General features: G+C 37.9%; 1 protein-coding gene and 1 pseudogene across 7 annotated transcripts in view; one reads left to right on the forward strand and one right to left on the reverse strand.

Moving 5' to 3' along the window:
* Positions 1–17,966, forward strand: part of ACBD5 (acyl-CoA binding domain containing 5) — a 46,312-nt gene extending 28,346 nt beyond the window's left edge. For 4 of the 7 annotated variants that reach the window (XR_003425271.2, XR_003425269.2, XR_003425270.2 and 1 more), the window contains 5 exons: positions 2,996–3,195; positions 10,690–10,734; positions 11,054–11,163; positions 15,275–15,376; positions 16,012–17,966. Coding sequence is in view for 3 of the 7 variants with exons in the window: in XM_053225415.1 (XP_053081390.1) it covers positions 2,996–3,195; positions 10,690–10,734; positions 11,054–11,163; positions 16,012–16,024 (368 nt within the window). In the remaining 4 variants the exon portion in view is untranslated. The remainder of the gene's footprint in view (positions 1–2,995; positions 3,196–10,689; positions 10,735–11,053; positions 11,164–15,274; positions 15,377–16,011) is intronic. The other 3 variants (XM_053225415.1, XM_053225414.1, XM_027073687.2) reach the window with 1 other exon arrangement.
* LOC106973550 (spindle and kinetochore-associated protein 2-like) lies at positions 5,762–6,620 on the reverse strand (annotated as a pseudogene).
* Positions 17,967–18,941: the final 975 nt, after the last annotated feature.

The raw sequence follows: 18,941 nt of genomic DNA on the forward strand, positions 1-18,941 counted from the left end.
AGAGAAGATTAATGGTATTAGGAACATTATTCTTAAAAATTACCATTTTAACATATACCAAATTGTGAGTATTTAATGAAGAAGAGAAAGATCACAACATATTACTAGAGGCTTGGATTCAGATCCCTTTCTTTAGGCAATTTACCAAAATTGCATGTATGAAAGGCTTTCTATTGACAACCCTGACTTCACCCCGCCTACAAAACATTACAACTCCCAGCAATCACAGGGGTCCATACAAGTGGCAGCCCCTGAAGTGAAGCTTCGTGAGCCTTACCGTAAATCTGCCTCAGCATTAAACAAATCTTATTGAGCTTTTCTTTGTCAGGCCCTGTTCTGGAGGGATGCTATAGAGAACAGGACAAAGCCCCTCTTTTTGCGGAGCTCATGTTCCAGTAAAGGGGAGCTAACAGTAAATAAGTAAATAATTGAGATTCTTTGTGAATGATAAGTGCTCTGAAGAAAAAAAAATGAGTAATTAGATAATGACTGGAGATGGGGATTTACCATAACAGGGGAATGGTCTGATTAATTCTGTCTTTGCGAAGGCTTGTTTGAAAGTTGACTATGACATAGGATATAGTAAAGTGAGCAGAGAAGAGAGTAATTCTCTAGTGTCATCAGTACCCACTGACAGGCCGTCACAGAATATATGAATCTCTTTTTTTTTTTTTGGAGAAACAATTTTTATTTATATTTTTTTTAATTTACATCCAAATTAGTTAGCATATAGTGCAACAATGATTTCAGGAATAGATTCCTTAGTGCCCCTTACCCATTTAGCCCATCCCCCCTCCCACAACCCCTCCCGTAACCCTCAGTCTGTTCTCCATATTTATGACTCTCTTCTGTTTCGTCCCCCTCCCTGTTTTTATATTATTTTTGTTTCCTGAATATCTCAATCTCTTAAGGATGAAGGAAAAAAAACTAAGCCACAGACCAGACTTTTCCCCTTGTAAATTCTATACCAATAGCTGAAGTGGTTCTTTTCTTGAAGAACCACTTCAAAATTTACTTCCTTTCAATACAAGAGTAGAGGTCTTCTTGAAAATGGCATCAGGGGTGCCTGGGTGGCTCAGTCAGTTGAGCATCTGACGTTTGATTTCAGCTCAGGTCATGATCTCGGGGTTCATGGGATCAAGCCCTTGCATCGGACTCTGCACTGGCAGGGTGGAGCCTGCATGGGGGTTCTCTCTCTGCCCCTCTTGTGCGCATGCTCTCTCTCTCACAATAAATAAATAAACGTTTTCAAAAAAGCAAAGAAAATAACATCAGGCACAACACCTCAGTGTACTCTTTGAAGTTTAACTTGACAAACAGCTCTCATTCCATTTCTTTTGCAAGAACAAACACTGCTTGTTGCAAGCGCAGCTTTGGGAATCCAGTTGCTGCTGTAGGGCTCCAGAATGCCAAAGGGCAATGAGGCAAACAGTTTCCTGTTTATTATTTAAAATAAAATAAACAAAACTTACCTATTGTATTAGCAAACATATAGAAACTCTTAAACTCCATTTAGGCACAGTAGTGCTTTTTATATGCTGCAATATAAAACTGTTGCAGCCTTTCTGAAAAATACCTTGGTAACACTCATTAAGAACTTCTACTAACTTGTCATCCTTTGACCCAGTAACTCTCCTTTTTTGATTCTGTTTTTTCTAAAGAAATCAGCAGACATTTGGGTGAGAATTTGTATACAAAGACATTCATTGCAGTGTTATTTGTTTTTTGGTTTTGGGTTTTTTTTTTTTTAACGTTTATTTATTTTTGAGAGAGAGAGAGGCAGAGTGCAAGCGAGGGAGGGGCAGAGAGAGAGGGAGACACAGAATCCAAAGCAGGCTCCAGCCTCTGAGCTGTCAGCACAGAGCCCAACGTGGGGCTCAAACTCATGAACTGCGAGATCGTGGCCTAAGCCAAAATCAGATGCTTAACTGACTGAGCCACCTAGATGCCCCTGTTTTGTTTTTTTTTTTAAATGTTTATTTATTATTTTTAGAGGCAGGCTCTGTACTCCCAGCACAGAGCCCGGCATGGTGCTCGATCCCATGAACCATGAGACCATGACCTAAGCTGAGATCGAGAGTAAGATGCTCAACCAACTGAGCCACCCAGGTGCCCCATGTCAGTATTATTTGTAATTGCAAAAAATTGGAATTATCTTATCCAAAAGTGGAGAACGATTGAGTAAATTCATTCATGGCCATGCTGGGGAATTTATGTAGCCATTTCAGTGTTTTTGTAATAAAATGTAAAAATGCAGATAAACATTTATGATATTTTTAAAGAGAAGAACACAAAATTATGTGTTGGGGTAATGCCTATTCTATAAATACATGCATGGGAAAAATAATGGATATATGACAAAATCTTAGTAGTGGTAAGTGCAATAGAATTTATAAAAAGAGAAATACATTTAAAAACCTTTTGGGTTTGGGGCACCTGGGTGGCTCTGTTGGTTAATCATCCAACTTTGGCTCATGTCATACTCTTACTGTTCATGAGTTTGAGCCCCACATCCAGCTGTCTACTGTCAGCCAGGAGCCTGCTTTGGATTCTCTGTCTCCCTCTCTCTCTTTGCCCTTCCCCCGCTCATGTGCACACGTGTGCATGCTCTCTCTCTGTGTCTCTCTGAAAAATAAACATTAAAAAAAAAAGTACTCTTTGAATTTCTTCAATCTTTTTACCTTATTAGTAAAGAATTTTTGAGAATGCATCTCAAATATGTGAATTATGTGTGAATTATATGCATTTTGTCATGTACTAGTGTAGTAAGTACATTGTAAAACATTAGCGAAGAGAATCTTTGATTATATCAATATCAGTAGAAGCTTCTATAGCTACTTCTTTGCTCCTGGTATTTTGTGTACTTCCTGATTGCTTCCACTCTGCTTTGGAGATTTAGATCTCAAAGAAATAACACAGGAAAATGAATAAAACACACTCTTTCTACTTTCGTAAGAATTATTTAAAACTAACTGATTTTGCTCTCTTAAAATAGGGCATAGAATGCAACCCTTGAGTGAAGGATCCAAGGGTCGGCAAGTGGGAAGTGGAGGTGATGGGGAACGCTGGGGCTCAGACAGAGGGTCAAGAGGCAGCCTCAATGAACAGATTGCTCTCGTCCTCATGCGCCTGCAGGAGGATATGCAGAACGTCCTTCAGAGACTTCATAAACTGGAAACGCTAACTGCTTCGCAGGTGAGCTTTTGAATTTGTCTTCTTCCACTGTTGATCCTGTATAACAGCATGTAAGTGTAATCTGTGTTGATCAGATTTATATAAATCAATGTAATAATTTTTTTTTTAATAAAAAGGATCTAGGGGCGCTTGGCTGGCTCCGTGGATAGAGCATGTGACTCTTTATCTCAGGTTGTGAGTTTGAGCCCTGCATTGGGTGGAGAGATTACTTAAAAAATAAATAAAATAATTTTTCAAAAATAATAAAAAATAAAAAGGATCTACTTCTGAAAATATTGGTTATTTAAGAAAAGACTGATCCAAAAGCTAACTACCACTTCATAGAAAATTTTTCGAGTGTAAAATTACCAGTACCTTGTTAGGGGTAGAAGTAGGGTGCTTGGTAATAGAAGAGGAAGAGCTTTTAAGGGGCTCCTGGCTGCCTCAGTCAGTGGAGCATTGGACTTTTGATGTCAGGGTTGTGGGTTCAGGCCCCACATTGGGTGCAGAGATTACTTCAAAATAAAATCTTTAAAAAAAAAAAAAAGAGAGAGAGAGGCTCCTGGGTTGCTTAGTTGGTTAAGTGGCTAGACTCTTGATCTTGGCTCAGGTCATTATCTCACAGTTCATGAGATCAAGCCCCGCATCAGGCTCTGTACTGACAACGTCGAGCCTGCTTTGGATTCTCTCTCTCTCTGTCTCTCTCTCTTTCTCTTTCTTTCTCTTTCTCTCTTTCTCTTTCTCTCTGTGTTTCTGTCTTTCTCTCTCTCTCTCAAAATAAGTAAGTAAACTTTAAAAAAAGAGCTTGGGGTGCCTGGGTGGCTCAGTCAATTGAGCATCCAACTTCAGCTCAGGTCATGATCTCACAGTTCATGGGTTCGAGCCCCACATCAGGCTCCGTGCTGACAGCTTAGAACCTGGAGCCTGCTTCGGATTCTGTGTCTCCCTCCCTCTCTCTGCCCCTCCCCCACTTGTGCGTGCTTGTGTGTGTGTGTGTGTGTGTGTGTGTGTGTGTGTGCATGCGCACATGCGCACTCGCTCTCAAAAATAAATTAAAAAAAAATTTTTTTAAAAGGGATGTTATATAGTGCAGTTCAAGGAAGTAGTGCTTTAGAGTTCATTATTAAGGAGTCACTCTTTTGTAGTAAACATTGTCCTCTATCTTGACTTCTTTTTATTTTTTATTTTATTTTATTTTATTTTATTTATTTATTTTTTTAACGTTTATTTATTTTTGAGACAGAGAGAGACAGAGCATGAACGGGGGAGGGTCAGAGAGAGAGGGAGACACAGAATCTGAAACAGGCTCCAGGCTCTGAGCAGTCAGCACAGAGCCCGACGCGGGGCTCGAACCCACAAGCTGTGAGATCATGACCTGAGCCGAAGTCGGATGCTTAACCGACTGAGCCACCCAGGCGCCCCTTGACTTCTTTTTAAAATGCTGTAGAGATAGTATATTAAGTTACCAATTCTTTAGTGTAAATTAGTTGTAGGATCAAAACTTTAAAGCCAGAGAGGAATGTAGAGTCATAGTTTGATGTTCGCAGTTATTTAACCCTGGAAGAGTAAGAATATTAAACCTTTGAAAACGCACTATAGCAAGTCATTGCAGAAACTAAAGCAGAACCCAGGCATCCTGTATCCTAGATCAGTGCTCTTTCTGTACTGAATAAAACTAGACAGTTAAGTATGGAGGAGGTACTAAAGGAAAGGAAAAAGGTTCAGAGGAAGGGCTAGTTCATCTTGGTTCACAGTTTGGGGCTGGGCTATGATAATCCCTGGATTTGGCTGTGATAATCCCAGGACTTGGCTGCAGAGCCTTCAGATGGCTACTAGTGCTGTGCCCCATTTGTCCTCTGACTTGTTCCTCTTGGAGTAATGTTTATTGCAGAAAAAGGCAACTAAACAGGCTGTCTGACCCATTATATAGCACTGGGGGCACCTGGGTGGCTCAGGTTGGTTCAGGTCATGATCTCATGGTTTGTGGGTTCGAGCCCCATGTTGGGCTCTGTGCTGACAGCTCAGAACCTGGAGCCTGCTTCGGATTCTGTGTCTCCTCTCTCTGCCCCTCCCCGTCTCTTTCTCTCTCCCTCTCCCCCCCCCCCATAAACATTAAAAAAAAACACGTACAGCATTGAAGCATCATGCTGTAAGAGATATTGTTAGTTAATTAAGATATTAAGTTAGTTAATCAAAGATGTGCTTCAGTTCCATGATAAACAAATTAAATACAGATTCATTTAAAGAAACTACTACTGTAGGCTTTTTAAACAACTCCTATGAATATTTTAGCTTTTTTATCCTTTGAGTAACTCAGATTATCACAAGGCTTCTCTATTGTACATGTTTCAATGATTGTCAAGTACATTTTATCATCACTTAGACTGTGACTTTGTTGATGTTCATGAGTCCATGAACACCTTGTTGATTATTTGTATCTTTCGTTAATAATAAAATCTACTTTCTGTATTAGCTTGAGAAAAAATATATTTAAGGCCCATGATCTTGTCAACTATCCCTAGATTAATACAAACTATATTAAAGAATGGCTAACCATGATGGAAAGCTCATTCGTTCATTTAGTATTATTGAATATTACTGTTCCAGTAGTCTGCCTTTTCTTATTCTGTGACTAATTATTTATTTATTTTCTATCCTTTAATTTCCAAAGCATGCTCACTCATATCTGACTGAACAATAGTACATAAATATCCTTTTACAATAGGCCAGGACATCCATTTTATCCCAATTACACAAAAGCAAATAAATGCAAAATACTGTTACGTGACTTCCTTTCATGAAATTATAAGACCCTACATGCATATATATTTTTAAATCCCTTTATTCCCATTCCATCTTTTTGGCTGAACTTTATTCATATAATGTCTGCCCGTGTTATAGGACCCTCTCTTGTGGAAGGCATTAGTATCCAGTCACCCAAGCCAAAAGTTGCTCTCCATCCCCCACTTCTAGTCATCAAGTGCTAACAAGACATCTTCTTAAATCTTTCTGGAATGGGTCCCCTCTCCATTAGAATTCCCTTTAGAATTCCCTTTTCCAAGTCCACTTATTCATAAGTGTGACATGAAAGATTTTAGTTGCTCTGCCGCAGTTTTCTTTAGTCAGTGGTGACAGCTCCACGTCTATTCACTTTTGTAGTTCTTGTGTCACGGTCATAGTCTTATCAACAGTAGCACAAATGTGGTTTTTAATCTCTTCCTGCTCTACAGCAGTTGGTTTAAAGCATGCATACAAAGTTTGATATCCAGACTTTATTGCTGACAATTAATTCCTTTAAGAGTGTAACTGGATTTTTCTTGCTTGCTGTATCAGGATGATTAGTCTTGATTTCATATTCCAGCCTGTATTGAAAGTAATCCAGATCAGAGTCAGCTTTCAGGAACATCAGTTCCAGCTTATTGACCTCTACCTCCATGTTGAATAGTTTATGCTGTGACTTTTTAAAAGAGTAATTTGTTGGGGCGCCTGGGTGGCGCAGTCGGTTAAGCGTCTGACCTGGCGTCAGCCAGGTCACGATCTCGCGGTCCGTGAGTTCGAGCCCCGCGTCGGGCTCTGGGCTGATGGCTCAGAGCCTGGACCCTGTTTCTGATTCTGTGTCTCCCTCTCTCTCTGCCCCTCGCCCGTTCATGCTCTGTCTCTCTCTCTGTCCCAAAAATAAATAAACGTTTGAAAAAAAAAAATTAAAAGAGTAATTTATATACATTTAATGTCTTCATTGGTATTGAAATTCTGCTAAAAGTTCTTTTGATTTTTTTATCTTTTGAAGTTTTCTTTTTCACTCTTTTCTTACATAAAACAAACCAAAAAAAGATTCTGACATGTTAAGGACTTTTTCCTTAAAATTTGCATTATTCACAGCAGCTCTTCCTGCCCGTGGGTCCTGTCCCAATGCTTTAATAAGATCACCTTTTTGCACCCCACACCGCCCCCCCGAAATTTTTTTTTGCATAATTCATTTGGATGAAGAAAAGAAGTAATTTGATGGCAAAGTAGTAGTAGATTGTAGAACTAAAGGAAATTTAGTTCAGTACCTCTAGTTCAGCAGATGAAGGAGAGATACAGAGAGATATCTCTCTGAAGGAGAGATACAGAGAGATTCTTAATTGGTGGCAAAGCCAGTTCTATAACTAAACTTTCCAGATTTCTCATGCAGTGCACTTTCCATCACAGCAAGTGTCTGAGAGTCATTCACTCAATGAATATTTGGTGAATGGCCACATACCAGATACTTTTCTGGGTAGTGGACACATAAATGAAAACGGAGACAGTACTGGGTAGCAGACCTTAGAACAAACTACCTGGTTTCAAATCCTGACTCTGCCACTTATTTTTTTTTAGGCTTTTTTTTTTTTTACGTTTCTTTATTTTTGAGAGAGAGAGACAGAGTGTGAGCGGGAGAAGGAGCAGAGACAGAGGGAGACACAGAATCTGAAGCAGGCTCCAGGTTCTAAGCTGTCCACACAAAGCCTGATGCAGGGCTCAAACTCATGAACAGTGAGATCATGACCTGAGCCAAAGTCGGACGCTTAACCGACTGAGCCACCCAGGTGCCCTCTGCCACTTATTGTTTGATCTTCAATTAGGTTACTTTACTTTTCTGTGTCTCAGTTTCTTTATCTATTAAATGAAAATACTAATAATACCTACATCATAGGATTGTTCAGAGGATAAATTAAAATGCATAGTACAGTGCCTGGAACATTCATGTGATATTTACATATTGTCACATGAGATGATGGTGGTGACAATAACAATGATAATAAGACTGCTTGGTTTCTTCCCTCAGGAAGTTCACAGCCTTAGAGAGGACCTAACTTAAATAATTCTCTGTCTTCATAGTTTCTTTGCAGTGGTTACAATTGTGTGGGATTTTTCCTTTCAAAAATATTTTCAAAAAAATTCGGTAATCCTTAGCTTAATCCAGGAATAGAATGGTAAATAGAATTTCTGACTATGTCAAAGCTACATAAAAGCCACTTGATACCAACAAAGATTCTTTGTTCAATTAAACTTCAATCAGACTCTTGAACCTTCTCTTAGGCATCTCTTCACTTCTTCTTTGTAAAATCCAGTTTCATCAAGAACCCTGCTCAGTCAGTTTAACCAGACAGGCTCTTCAGCCTCTGCCTTCCCCGAGGTGCTTTCTGAACACCTGGGCCCATCTTCACCAAGAATCCTGTTAGATCAGTTTAACTAGAATCTCCCTTACCCCTGATGTTCCCTCTTAGGAATTTTCCACCCACTGATCTCAGCCCTCCTCCTTACACTAAATTCACCCTTGCCCATACTGTATTGGGAAATGAGCCCAGTCTGTCTCCCCCTGACTGTAGAAGTCCCTATACCCAGTGATAGCCCCTTTTCCCTTGAATAAAGTCTTCCTTACTGTGCTTTCACAAGTGTCACTGATTGTATTTTTCTTTAACAACAGGTATGGGTAAATATTAAAGCAAAAACTCGTACTGTTAATTATACAGCTAGCGTCAGTGCTTTGTAGATATGAGCAAGGGTCTTTGGGAATCTTCATTTGCCTTTCCAGACCCTTTATTATTTAGGAAAGAAATCCACTAATGATCAACATCTACTAAGGTAGAGTTCTGATTCTACCTTAGTATTTGTTAGTAGTTGCTGCTTTAATGAAGAATAGCTGTGTCATTGCATTGGGATTTGATCCCCTCGAGTTCCATTCAAGATCACACTAATGTGACCTTGGATAAGTCATCATATACCTGGAGCCCAGTTTTGTTACTCTACCCTTTATTCCATTTAGTCTAAAGAAACATTTTAAGGTAAATCTCTGGGTTAAATGTTGTTATGCCTACAAGGTACAATTACAACTAATATAAAAATCGTTACCTTGTCCAGATTCTTTCAGCAGTTGGCAATTTGAGTATACTTCTTTAACACCTTAATGGTCTGTGAGGACTAATGTACCATCTAGAGGCAACTAAGAGTTTTACCAGTAGGGTATACTGGGGTCCTTGAGATCAAATTACCCACAACAAGTAAATTTAAAGCCTGTCTCCTCCCACCACTTGCTTTGGTTGTTTCAGCATACAGACCTCAGTGCTGTGCCTTGAACCTGCCTGAAGGCTCCCTCCCACCTTGGGTCTTTGTACTTGCTACTGCCTGTGTACAGAAGATTGTTCCCCCCTGTTAGCCACTTAGCATACAGCTTTCTTGTTTAGGTCTTTGCTCAAATGTTATGAAAGCCTTCCTTGTTCATTCTATGTAAAGTTTCAAGACGACTCCTCTAACATGTCTCATCTCCTCTCCCTATTTTATTTTTCTTTATGGTGTTTATCACTGCCTGATGCACTGTATATTTTACTGATTTATTCATTACTATTTGTATCTCTCCATTACAGTTTAAGCTCCACTGGGACAGCACTTTTTGTCATTTTGCTTCCTGTTTTATGTCTAATGCCCAGAGTAGTAACTGGTACATAATAGACGCTCAGTAAATATTTGTTAAATGAACGAATGAATGATCTCATTAATTTTCATACCATTTCTCTCATGTTATAATAAATGGACAAATGGCACTAATAAGTTTCCAACAACTATTATAAGGAAACTTGTGATCCAAATTGGGATATAAGTTTCCTAAATTAATTTGAAATTTTTCGACTCAGTTTAGATATCTCATTGAAAACCCTACAATACTCCTCCCCCTGCCCAAAAAAGTTAACTATGTGAGATGAGGAATGTGTTAATTCATTTGATTATTGTAATCATTTCACAGTGTATATACACATCAAATCATCACATAAATTTATATAATTTATCAATTATAACTCAATAAAGCTGGGGAAAAGTTAAAAAACAAACTTCAACACTAACAGTTTATTTCTCAAATCTGCCATACCTCTTGTGTTGCAACTTATCATGACTTTGCAACACAGATCTATGAATATTATTTATAATTTTAATAATAAGGCTGCGGTTTTTGGATATGTGTGTAAAAGGTAATTTGTATGGAAATTAAAGAATTAATAAGAAAAGTTGATTTATAATTTTTTTTTTTGAGAGAGAGAGTGCATTAGTGGGGCAAGGGGAGGGAGAGGAATAATTTTAAGCAGGCTCCATGCTCAGCATGGAGCCTAAAATTGGGCTGGATCTCAGGAGCCTGAGATCATGACGTGAGCTAAAATTAGGAGTTGGACACTTTACCGACAGCCACGCCGGTGCCCCTGGTTCAGTAATTTAATAACAGTATAAAAGAAGTGACGGTGTAGACTAATTTGAGGTTTTATTTTGATAATTTTATATAATTTGATCTGTAAAATATAAAATGTCAAAGATATTTATTTGACTAGCAATTTAAGGGACCTTGTTATTTGACCAGTATGGGTTTCAGGATAATCACAGCATAGTTAACAGAAAAAAATACTAAACTAATATTTTGCCTTAAAAAAAAAAGATAGGAAATAGAAGAATTACTGTTTTTATTTTCTCATTTTGTCAAAGCTAAATCACTTTCATTTGTATTTATAGGCAAAATCATCAACATTACAGACTAGTCATCAGCCTCCCTCACAGGTAAGAAATTCTTCTCTTAAATCTAAGTCCCAGGGTTTCCAATAACTTACAATAAATTTAGATTATGTGAGGCTCTTAAAGTATTCCAGATGAAATCTACCCTTTAGAGCTTTGAAATTAAAATATATTTGTTATTGTTTAAGTCTAAAGTACTCCTAAAAGTCTACTTACTGAATTATGCTCTGAGATACTGAATATCTTCCTTCTTTAGCAGGACTGAGATTTGTTATTAAGGTGTATATTTTCTAAAATATGAATTAGGTATTTTTTATGTTTATACATGTAGTAGACAGGTGACCAGCTTATTTTGTTTTCTCAGAGACCATCTTGGTGGCCCTTCGAGATGTCTCCTGGTGCATTAACTTTTGCTATCGTATGGCCTTTTATTGCCCAGTGGTTGGTGCATTTGTATTATCAAAGAAGGAGAAGGTAATGCTATGGCTTTATAACTCAAAATAGTATGCAAAATCTTACCTATAGGAGACAGAGCTTTCAACAGCAGTTAAGAGGACAGTTCTGTTTTATAGATACATTGTCATACTGAACATTCTGCACTGATCCTGAGACTGAAACTACCTTGGAAATGATGTCTAGCGGATTTCTAGGTACTTGTTAGACTAAAAAATTAGAATCTGATGTTTATTTTGGGCCCTTTCTAATGTTAAAGAACTCTAGACAAGGGATAAATAAATAATGCCTGCATGCTGTCTATACCTTTGGAATAGACGTGGACATTCCAGAATATTTTAGCCAGGTGGTTGATGATCTCTAGAAATAGAGATTTTTCTAATTTGAGGGCCAAAATTCCGGTTTGGGATGCCAGGAGATACCTCAAAAAGGTATGAGAATAATAGATTGGGATCCTTGACAGGGCTCTGAGGTTGTCTAGGTTAGGAACCTGAGGCTGAATCTCTTGGGTCAAAGGAAATCCTTAAGGTATTTTTTTTCGATACTGTGCAAACTGAATTACATTCCATGGATGGGCATATAGACAATTGTTTACCTCACTGATGGCCTCACTTGCTGTGTTTTTGTATTTTATCACCATTTCCCATTAAGTAACAACAGTTGGGGAGAAGAAATAGGGTATTTGATAATAACATTTTAAGTGCTCTCTTAAATCTGTGCAATAGAGACACATTTTTAAGAATCTGCAAGTTTAAATAATTAAGGGTATATGTTCTTCTAGCAAACAACCCAAGTTCCTAATTAACTACACTAACAAAAGCAGAAACCAGACATTTGCGTTTCGCTTCTCTAAAAGGGACAAGCAGCATACTAGTTATGTAAATAGTGCTCCAGTGATCATAGTTGATGGCAGAGAAACTAAAATGCATGGGGATTTGGATGGATCAGTCTTCCTGATTCCAGCTTATGTTAAGACAATTTTATTTATGTTCATAAAAGAACTAAATAAGTTCTGTGCCACATTAATGTTCTTCCAATACACCCACTCACTTGAAAAAAATTTCAGTAGGATTTCAGAAGCACAGATTGCTTTCACAGTATTATTTACCTCTTTCCTAAGGCATTTGTTACAGATGTCATTTCAGGTGTGTGTAAGATTTGTTAAGGGTTCAGCAAACCTGAGTTTAAATTCTTTTTTTCTTTTTCTTTTTTTTTCAAATTTTTTTTAATGTTTGTTCATTGTAAGAGACAGAGAGACAGAGCATGACGGGGGGAGGGGCAGAGAGAGGGAGGGAGAAACAGAATCCGAAGCAGGCTCCAGGCTCTGAGCTGTCAGCACAGAGCCCCACATGGGGCTTGAACTCCCCTCGAGATCATGACCTGAGCCGAAGTTGGACACTTAACCACCTGAGCCACCCGGGTGCCCCAGTTTAAATCCTTTCTAATTTTCACACATTTTACCTTTCTCCTATGATGGTTGGGTTTAGTGCTACACAGTGCTTCAAATTTTAATTTCCCTGACAATTGGAGGAAAAAAGAACCAAAGCTTTTTTTCACTATGTAGTAAGAATGCTAGATTCAAGCAGCAGGGCACAGTGGCACTAAAGATAGGTTTTGACATATTTTGCAATGCATTTCAAAGTTCCTTTTCATGTTTCCTTTATAAAAAGTTGAGGATTGGAGAGTAGAGAAATTTGGCACAGCACAAAAACCCTAAAGCTTACTTTGGTTAATAATTTATTTTATGCTTAGGTTTGAAACAGCTTGTCACTTATTAAAGACTGAAAGAGAAAACAACTACTTTGCTTCAGCAGTCCCCAAAAATTGCAATTTTTCTAGAATTAAAAAAAAATTTTTTTTTAACGTTTACTTTTAAGAGACAGAGGCAGAACACTAGTGGGGGAGGGGCAGAGAGAGAGACACACAGAATCTGAAACACGCTACAGGCTCCCAGCTCCAAGCTGTCAGCACAGAGCCGATGCAGGGTTCAAACCCATGAACCACGAGATCATGACCTGAGCTGAAGGTGGACCCTTAACCGACTGAGCCACCCAGGCGGCCCTAGAATATTTTTTTAAGATTACTTCTTACTAGTAGATGTCTACACCATTTCCCTTAAGTATCCCTATCAGTTATTTGTAGAGGTCTCCAAATGGAGAAACTATTACTGATTTTTAATGTTCCACTTTGTTGAATTTTTATCAAGTTTTCAGTATGTTAAGTGTTTAGTCCTTCCCAATTACCAATTATTTAGCACTGTGCAACTGCATTTTGATCAGATAGTGTTTTTAGGTATTGTTTGCTTATATACAGAACAGATTAGCAGGTTGGAGATAGAGCCATATTTCATATGGAAATAAGTTTCAGCTTTGAGGGGATTTGGACATCTTTTAATCTGGAAGTATGTAGCAATTTTTAATCTGATAGTTACAGGAATGAAAACTAGAGCGCGGTGTGTCTGGTTTGGAACAGACAAGTTCTGTGCTAGAGATGAGGAGAAAGATCCAGAAATCCAGTTAGGGTGGAAAAAGCATGGAATACCCCATTCATAATAGGGACCATCCTGTGTCTTATCCCCTAATACAATGTCTGGCATGTAGGAGGCTTACAGTAAATGTCCCTTACAGTAAATTGGAGGCATACCGAATGCATGGCTGAATGGTCACAATTTGTAGGATGGCAAACTGAAGTACCATATGATGCAGAAAGCTTTCATTTTTTAAAGTTTATTTAATTTTAATTTTTTCTTTTTATCTTATTTAATAACTATGCATCTGGTAACAAACAGTTCCATGTATATATAAAATAAGTAGCTATGTGTGGTAAACTTTTTTTTAAGTTTATTTATTTTGAGAGAGAGAGAGAGAAGTATCATGGTAGGGGCAGAGAGAAGGAGAGAGAATCCCAAACAGGCTCCTCGCTGTCAGTTTGAAGCCTGATATGAGGGAGGGGTGCTCGATCTCACGAACCATGAGATCATGACCTGAGCCGAAACCAAGTCCGACATTTAACCAACTGAGCCACTCAGGCACCTCTGTGGTAAGCTTTTTAAAAAGATGTTTTGTTTTTAAACATTAAAAGTGGGTCCACCGATTGATTTTTTTTTCCCCATTGTAGAAGAATAAAAATTCAAAAGTAAATTTCTCGCATTATCACTCTGCAGTGGATCAGAAAAAAAACAAAAAAAAAGCACATTTTTTTCTGAATGTGATATGAACAGAAACAGTTGGAGACTTCTTGTTCAAAATTAGGCCCTGAGCAGCCTCCTGTGGGTCTGCCTTTCCCCACTCACCTCACCTGACCATTCTAGTAAAATTACCCATTAGTAAAATACTGACAGCAGACCTCTTCAGACCAAAAGACTACTCTTAAGCTATTACTTTGAAGGAAAGGACCTTTGTAACCACTTTTCTTTATCATTCTGCCCAGATTCATAAATACACAAATGTAGTTTTCTTGTGGGCACTGAACTTTCAGTACAGAGGTGGTAAAATGGACAGGTGTGGGAAAGCTCTCTGTAGGAACACTCTTCAAATGGAACCTGGGACAGATGGAACTGCCCGGAAAAGTCAGGCCCAGGCTTCTGAGAAGGGGAAAGAATCTCAGCGGTACAGCCAGAGCAGAAGTTCAGAGGGCAAGGTAAAGGGCAGAGCGTTTTCCTCATCCCTTATCTATTGTTTTCTGTAACTTTTCTTCTCTTATCACACCTTGCCCTGCATTTTGCAAGTTAATTTAAAAAGAAAAAAGGACAGATCTCACAAAGAGCCTGAAACACATTCCAAATAGTTCTGAAGATAGTGCTGGGCATTTATGTCTGTTTCTGTTTCCTTATTACAGTAGGAGATTGGGGTTCAGAGAGCTGTGTGGTTTTTTATAAACCTGGAGAGGATCTTGTGTAGAAATCTTCATCATGTGGGTTCTTAGTAAGTGTTGCTCACTGTTCAGGCACCTTCCAGCTAACATTTCTGCTAAAACCTCACTCAGACAGTTAATCTTTAGAACCACCTACAATTCTGTTCTGGTGCGAGGGTCCTTTTTGTTTGTTTGTTTGTTTGTTTTCCATCATGCCTCAAGAGATCTCTTTATGTTATGTGAAAATTGATCTGGTTATTTAAAATGTCATTCCTGCCAGGGAGGTGTACATAAAGAGGATTTCTGCAGAGGATAAGGGATGATCTGATTACTTAAAATATCACTCCTGCCAAGGGGGTTGCATAAGAGCATTTCTGTGGAGGTGAGGAATGAATCTGTAATAAGAGGGTTTCACGCATTTTGGTATCTTGAATGCTGGGGAGGATGTAGAGATTTTATAGCTGTGGGACTTTTCCCAGACCTGAGATCATATGTGATTATTGTATCTTGCGCTAACAAGCCCATCCTTCTCTAATCACTCCTTCAGTCAGTTTTATCACTAAAACCATCACGTTACCTATCCAAGTTGTTAGTTTACATGTCTCCCCTGCCACAAGCAACTAACCTGATAGCTCTTTTGACAGCTGAGAGCCTGCCTCATTTATGTTTGAATCCCCAGTGCCTGGCACAGTGCCTGGAAAGTAACAGATATGGACTATCTGTTCATTAAACAAGTAATCTAGGTTGTATATCTATCAACCTTTGGTAGTTTTGTTAAGCGTTTTTGTTTCACAACTTTCCTGCTATAAAATAATTCCCAAATTTCGAAATTGCATTAAGCCAACTAGAAAAGGATGTGAATTCATTTCTTAAGGACTTTTGGTAATTTTATGGTTTGATGTTGAATGTGAATATTATTGTTGTGTTTTCATTCAGATAATTCCTTGGTATGGGTGTGTTTCATATTCAGGTTGCATTTATATTCATAGGAAATTGGTTTTTACTTTCTCTTTAAAGAAAACTGAACTGAAGAAAATGGTATTTTACTCCAGAAGATTACTGGGCCTGGATGACCTCAGAATGAAATGGAATGTGGAGCCCACAAGAGTATCTTAACTGTTTGTGATGATTACACTTCTTTTTGTCGTCCAGTAGTTTGGTTTGTGTACATATATACATATATATATTTTGCACTACACAAATATAACATTTTAAGGACTAATATTGCTGATACTTGAATAACTAATCTCAACTAGGCTACAAGTAGCATACATAGACTTACCCTACCCTTAAACTTGAAGGACATTAAATTATTAATGATTGTTTGGTAACACGTTTACCTGATTATCTCCCATAGAGAACTATAAGCTGCTTTTCCAAGGTACAGTTGTGATAATGAGATCAGATTTATAACTGGATATTTTTAATTTTCTAAATTAAATATGAGAAAGAATGCAAACCAGGAGTGAACTTCAAATGAGTTAAATCAACTTTCTATCCTAGTCACTGAATTGCCATGCCAAGGAGCAGAAAACTGCTGGAAGAATCTTCTCTACGTCCACTTTGTGAGCTGCCCGTAATTTCTCTTGGGCATTCACAGCGCTGACTTGAGTGTTCAGGCGTCATTACTGCAAAGTAGAGCCCTATGTACCAGGCTTACTTTTTACAGATGAACACAGAATAGACATAACCTGCTGATGGGAATGATGAATGGGCTTCAAGTAGGTCTGAAAGTATACTCTGAGCCTGTAGATCATTGATAAGATTTTATTCAACTGTATACATTTATTTCTTTGTAATCATTGTTCTTTAACTGAGGATATCTTGTTTCTGCTTCATAGGGTGCTTTGAAATATAAGATGAAAACTTATTTATACTGTTTTTACAAAGGTCAAAAAAGGAAACACATGAAAATCACTTTTCTGTAACTGGTAAACTACACAGACTGGACTCTTAACCTCCTAGTGCCTCCGTTTTTCCTTTGGGGTATAATCTTTGAGATACACCTATTTCACAGGGGTCATGGAAGGATTTGCAAGCTAGCGGGCCATATGCTTCCATATGAATAAGGCACATCCAACTAATGTAAACTTAAATGTCCTTCCCCCAGCTCCCATTTAGAACTAAAAAAAAAGACTGCAATTTAGATCCTTGAAGGCTTTGTTTGGAATTATTCTTCCTGTATGTCTTCCAGACCTTCACTCATTTAGATGTCCCTTGTACTTTAAAGATTTCTTTCATTCGAAGGCGTAGTAGCAAATAATTTTTAAGCATTCTTGGTATGTGTGATGTTGGGTCAAGCATCATGTGTTCAGAGTGTTTTCATTAAGAAAGAAACCCATCCCTCGCATAGAGGATGGTTCTGTGTTTGCCTGAAGAAAAAAAGTGTAAGAATACAATTTGCTTTCCTCAAGAATCTTTTTTCCTTATTTTTTTCTTTCATGTAACTTGGTGTTTTTTATTTTTTAATCACATCTTGATTAAAATGTGTCTATCTAATATTTGCTTTTTAAAAACTGTCCTCTATTTAGGGGAGGGGGAAAATGAAGCAAGTAACTGAATTATATGTAAAAATAAGGTTCAGACCTGTGGATCAGGGATTATTTTCAAAAATTAGATATCAATCTGGTATCAGAAAATGGTGGCTTTTCTCTTAGTAAATAAATAAATTAAATGCAAATTAAGAATGAAGCAATTGTGATTTATTACAGGCAATGGGAAGTAACTAACTCCTAGGGATAATCATTTGTATCCTATTCCAAAGTCTTATTTTATAGTTTGAAAAGCACTTTGCACACAGTTCTTGTATATACAAGTAAAGATGTAATTATAGGATATAGTGTTACTGCTTTGTTTAACAAGAAACTCATTTAAAATTTTAAATGGACAGCTGGTATTTTTTTAATGATCTACTTCTTTTCTGTTTCTTTATTGTAAAACTAAGTTAAAAATAAAAGGTTAATGAGAAATGACATGGTTTTTATTACTTATTGTTAATAGAAGTGCCTTGATTATATTTTAAGGATTAAACAAGCATAAATAGTGGAATTCATAGAAAGTAATCATGCCTTTTTCAGAATAAAGCCATGCCAAGATATATAAAAGCAATAAACTGGGATAAAGTATAACTCCTTTAGTCATTTGGTTGAGAATGTTACTGATCCAGTCAGAATCTTAGTTTCCATTCTTACACCAAATAGATAGCTTCCCTGAGCTACAGGTCAGACTCTGTGCAGGCAGTGTAGAGCCTGCTTGGGATTCTTTCTCTCCTTCTCTCTATGCCCCTCCCCTGCTCTCTCTCTCTCTTTCAAAATAAATAAATAAATAAACCTTAAAAAATTCTTAAAAACAAATGGCTGCCTGCAGCCACCTAGTGCACCCTTAATCAGCCATCTTAAATACACACAGTTGGTCTTTGGTGGAATATGATGAAAAGATTTTGCACTGTGACTTGTACAGATAGTGATAAAAGTGATGTTAGCTATTTGTATCATTTAAGAGATCAGTGTTCTGCATGTCATAGAAAGTTCACTGCAGTGACTTGACCAAGTAAGTTTTGGGGTCTTTTTTTCATTTTCAAGAAGTCCAGAGGTAGGGAGTCTAGGGCTGGTGAGTTGCTTCCAGAATGCAGTTAGGGACACAGGTTCCTTCTTTTTGTTCCACCCCCTTTGATATGTGGCTTTGGTCGTTATGCTTGCCAGATGGCTGCTGCACATCTAGGTCTAAATGTCTATTTTACAGGCAGACAATGATCTTATCTGATCAGTAAACACTAACTTTCTTGGAACTCTCACACAGGACACTCCCTCTCCGTATTATTGGCTATAGCTGGTTTCCCAGAGTTACATCTTTGTCTATAAAAATATTAAGTAGGCAGCTTTTTCTGCACATGGGTCCTGTCTCTGTGCTTTAATAAAACCACCTTTTTGCACCCCTGAAAAATACAT

This window comes from Acinonyx jubatus, chromosome B4 (assembly GCF_027475565.1).
Source record: "Acinonyx jubatus isolate Ajub_Pintada_27869175 chromosome B4, VMU_Ajub_asm_v1.0, whole genome shotgun sequence".
In the NCBI taxonomy this organism is placed as follows: domain Eukaryota; kingdom Metazoa; phylum Chordata; class Mammalia; order Carnivora; family Felidae; genus Acinonyx; species Acinonyx jubatus.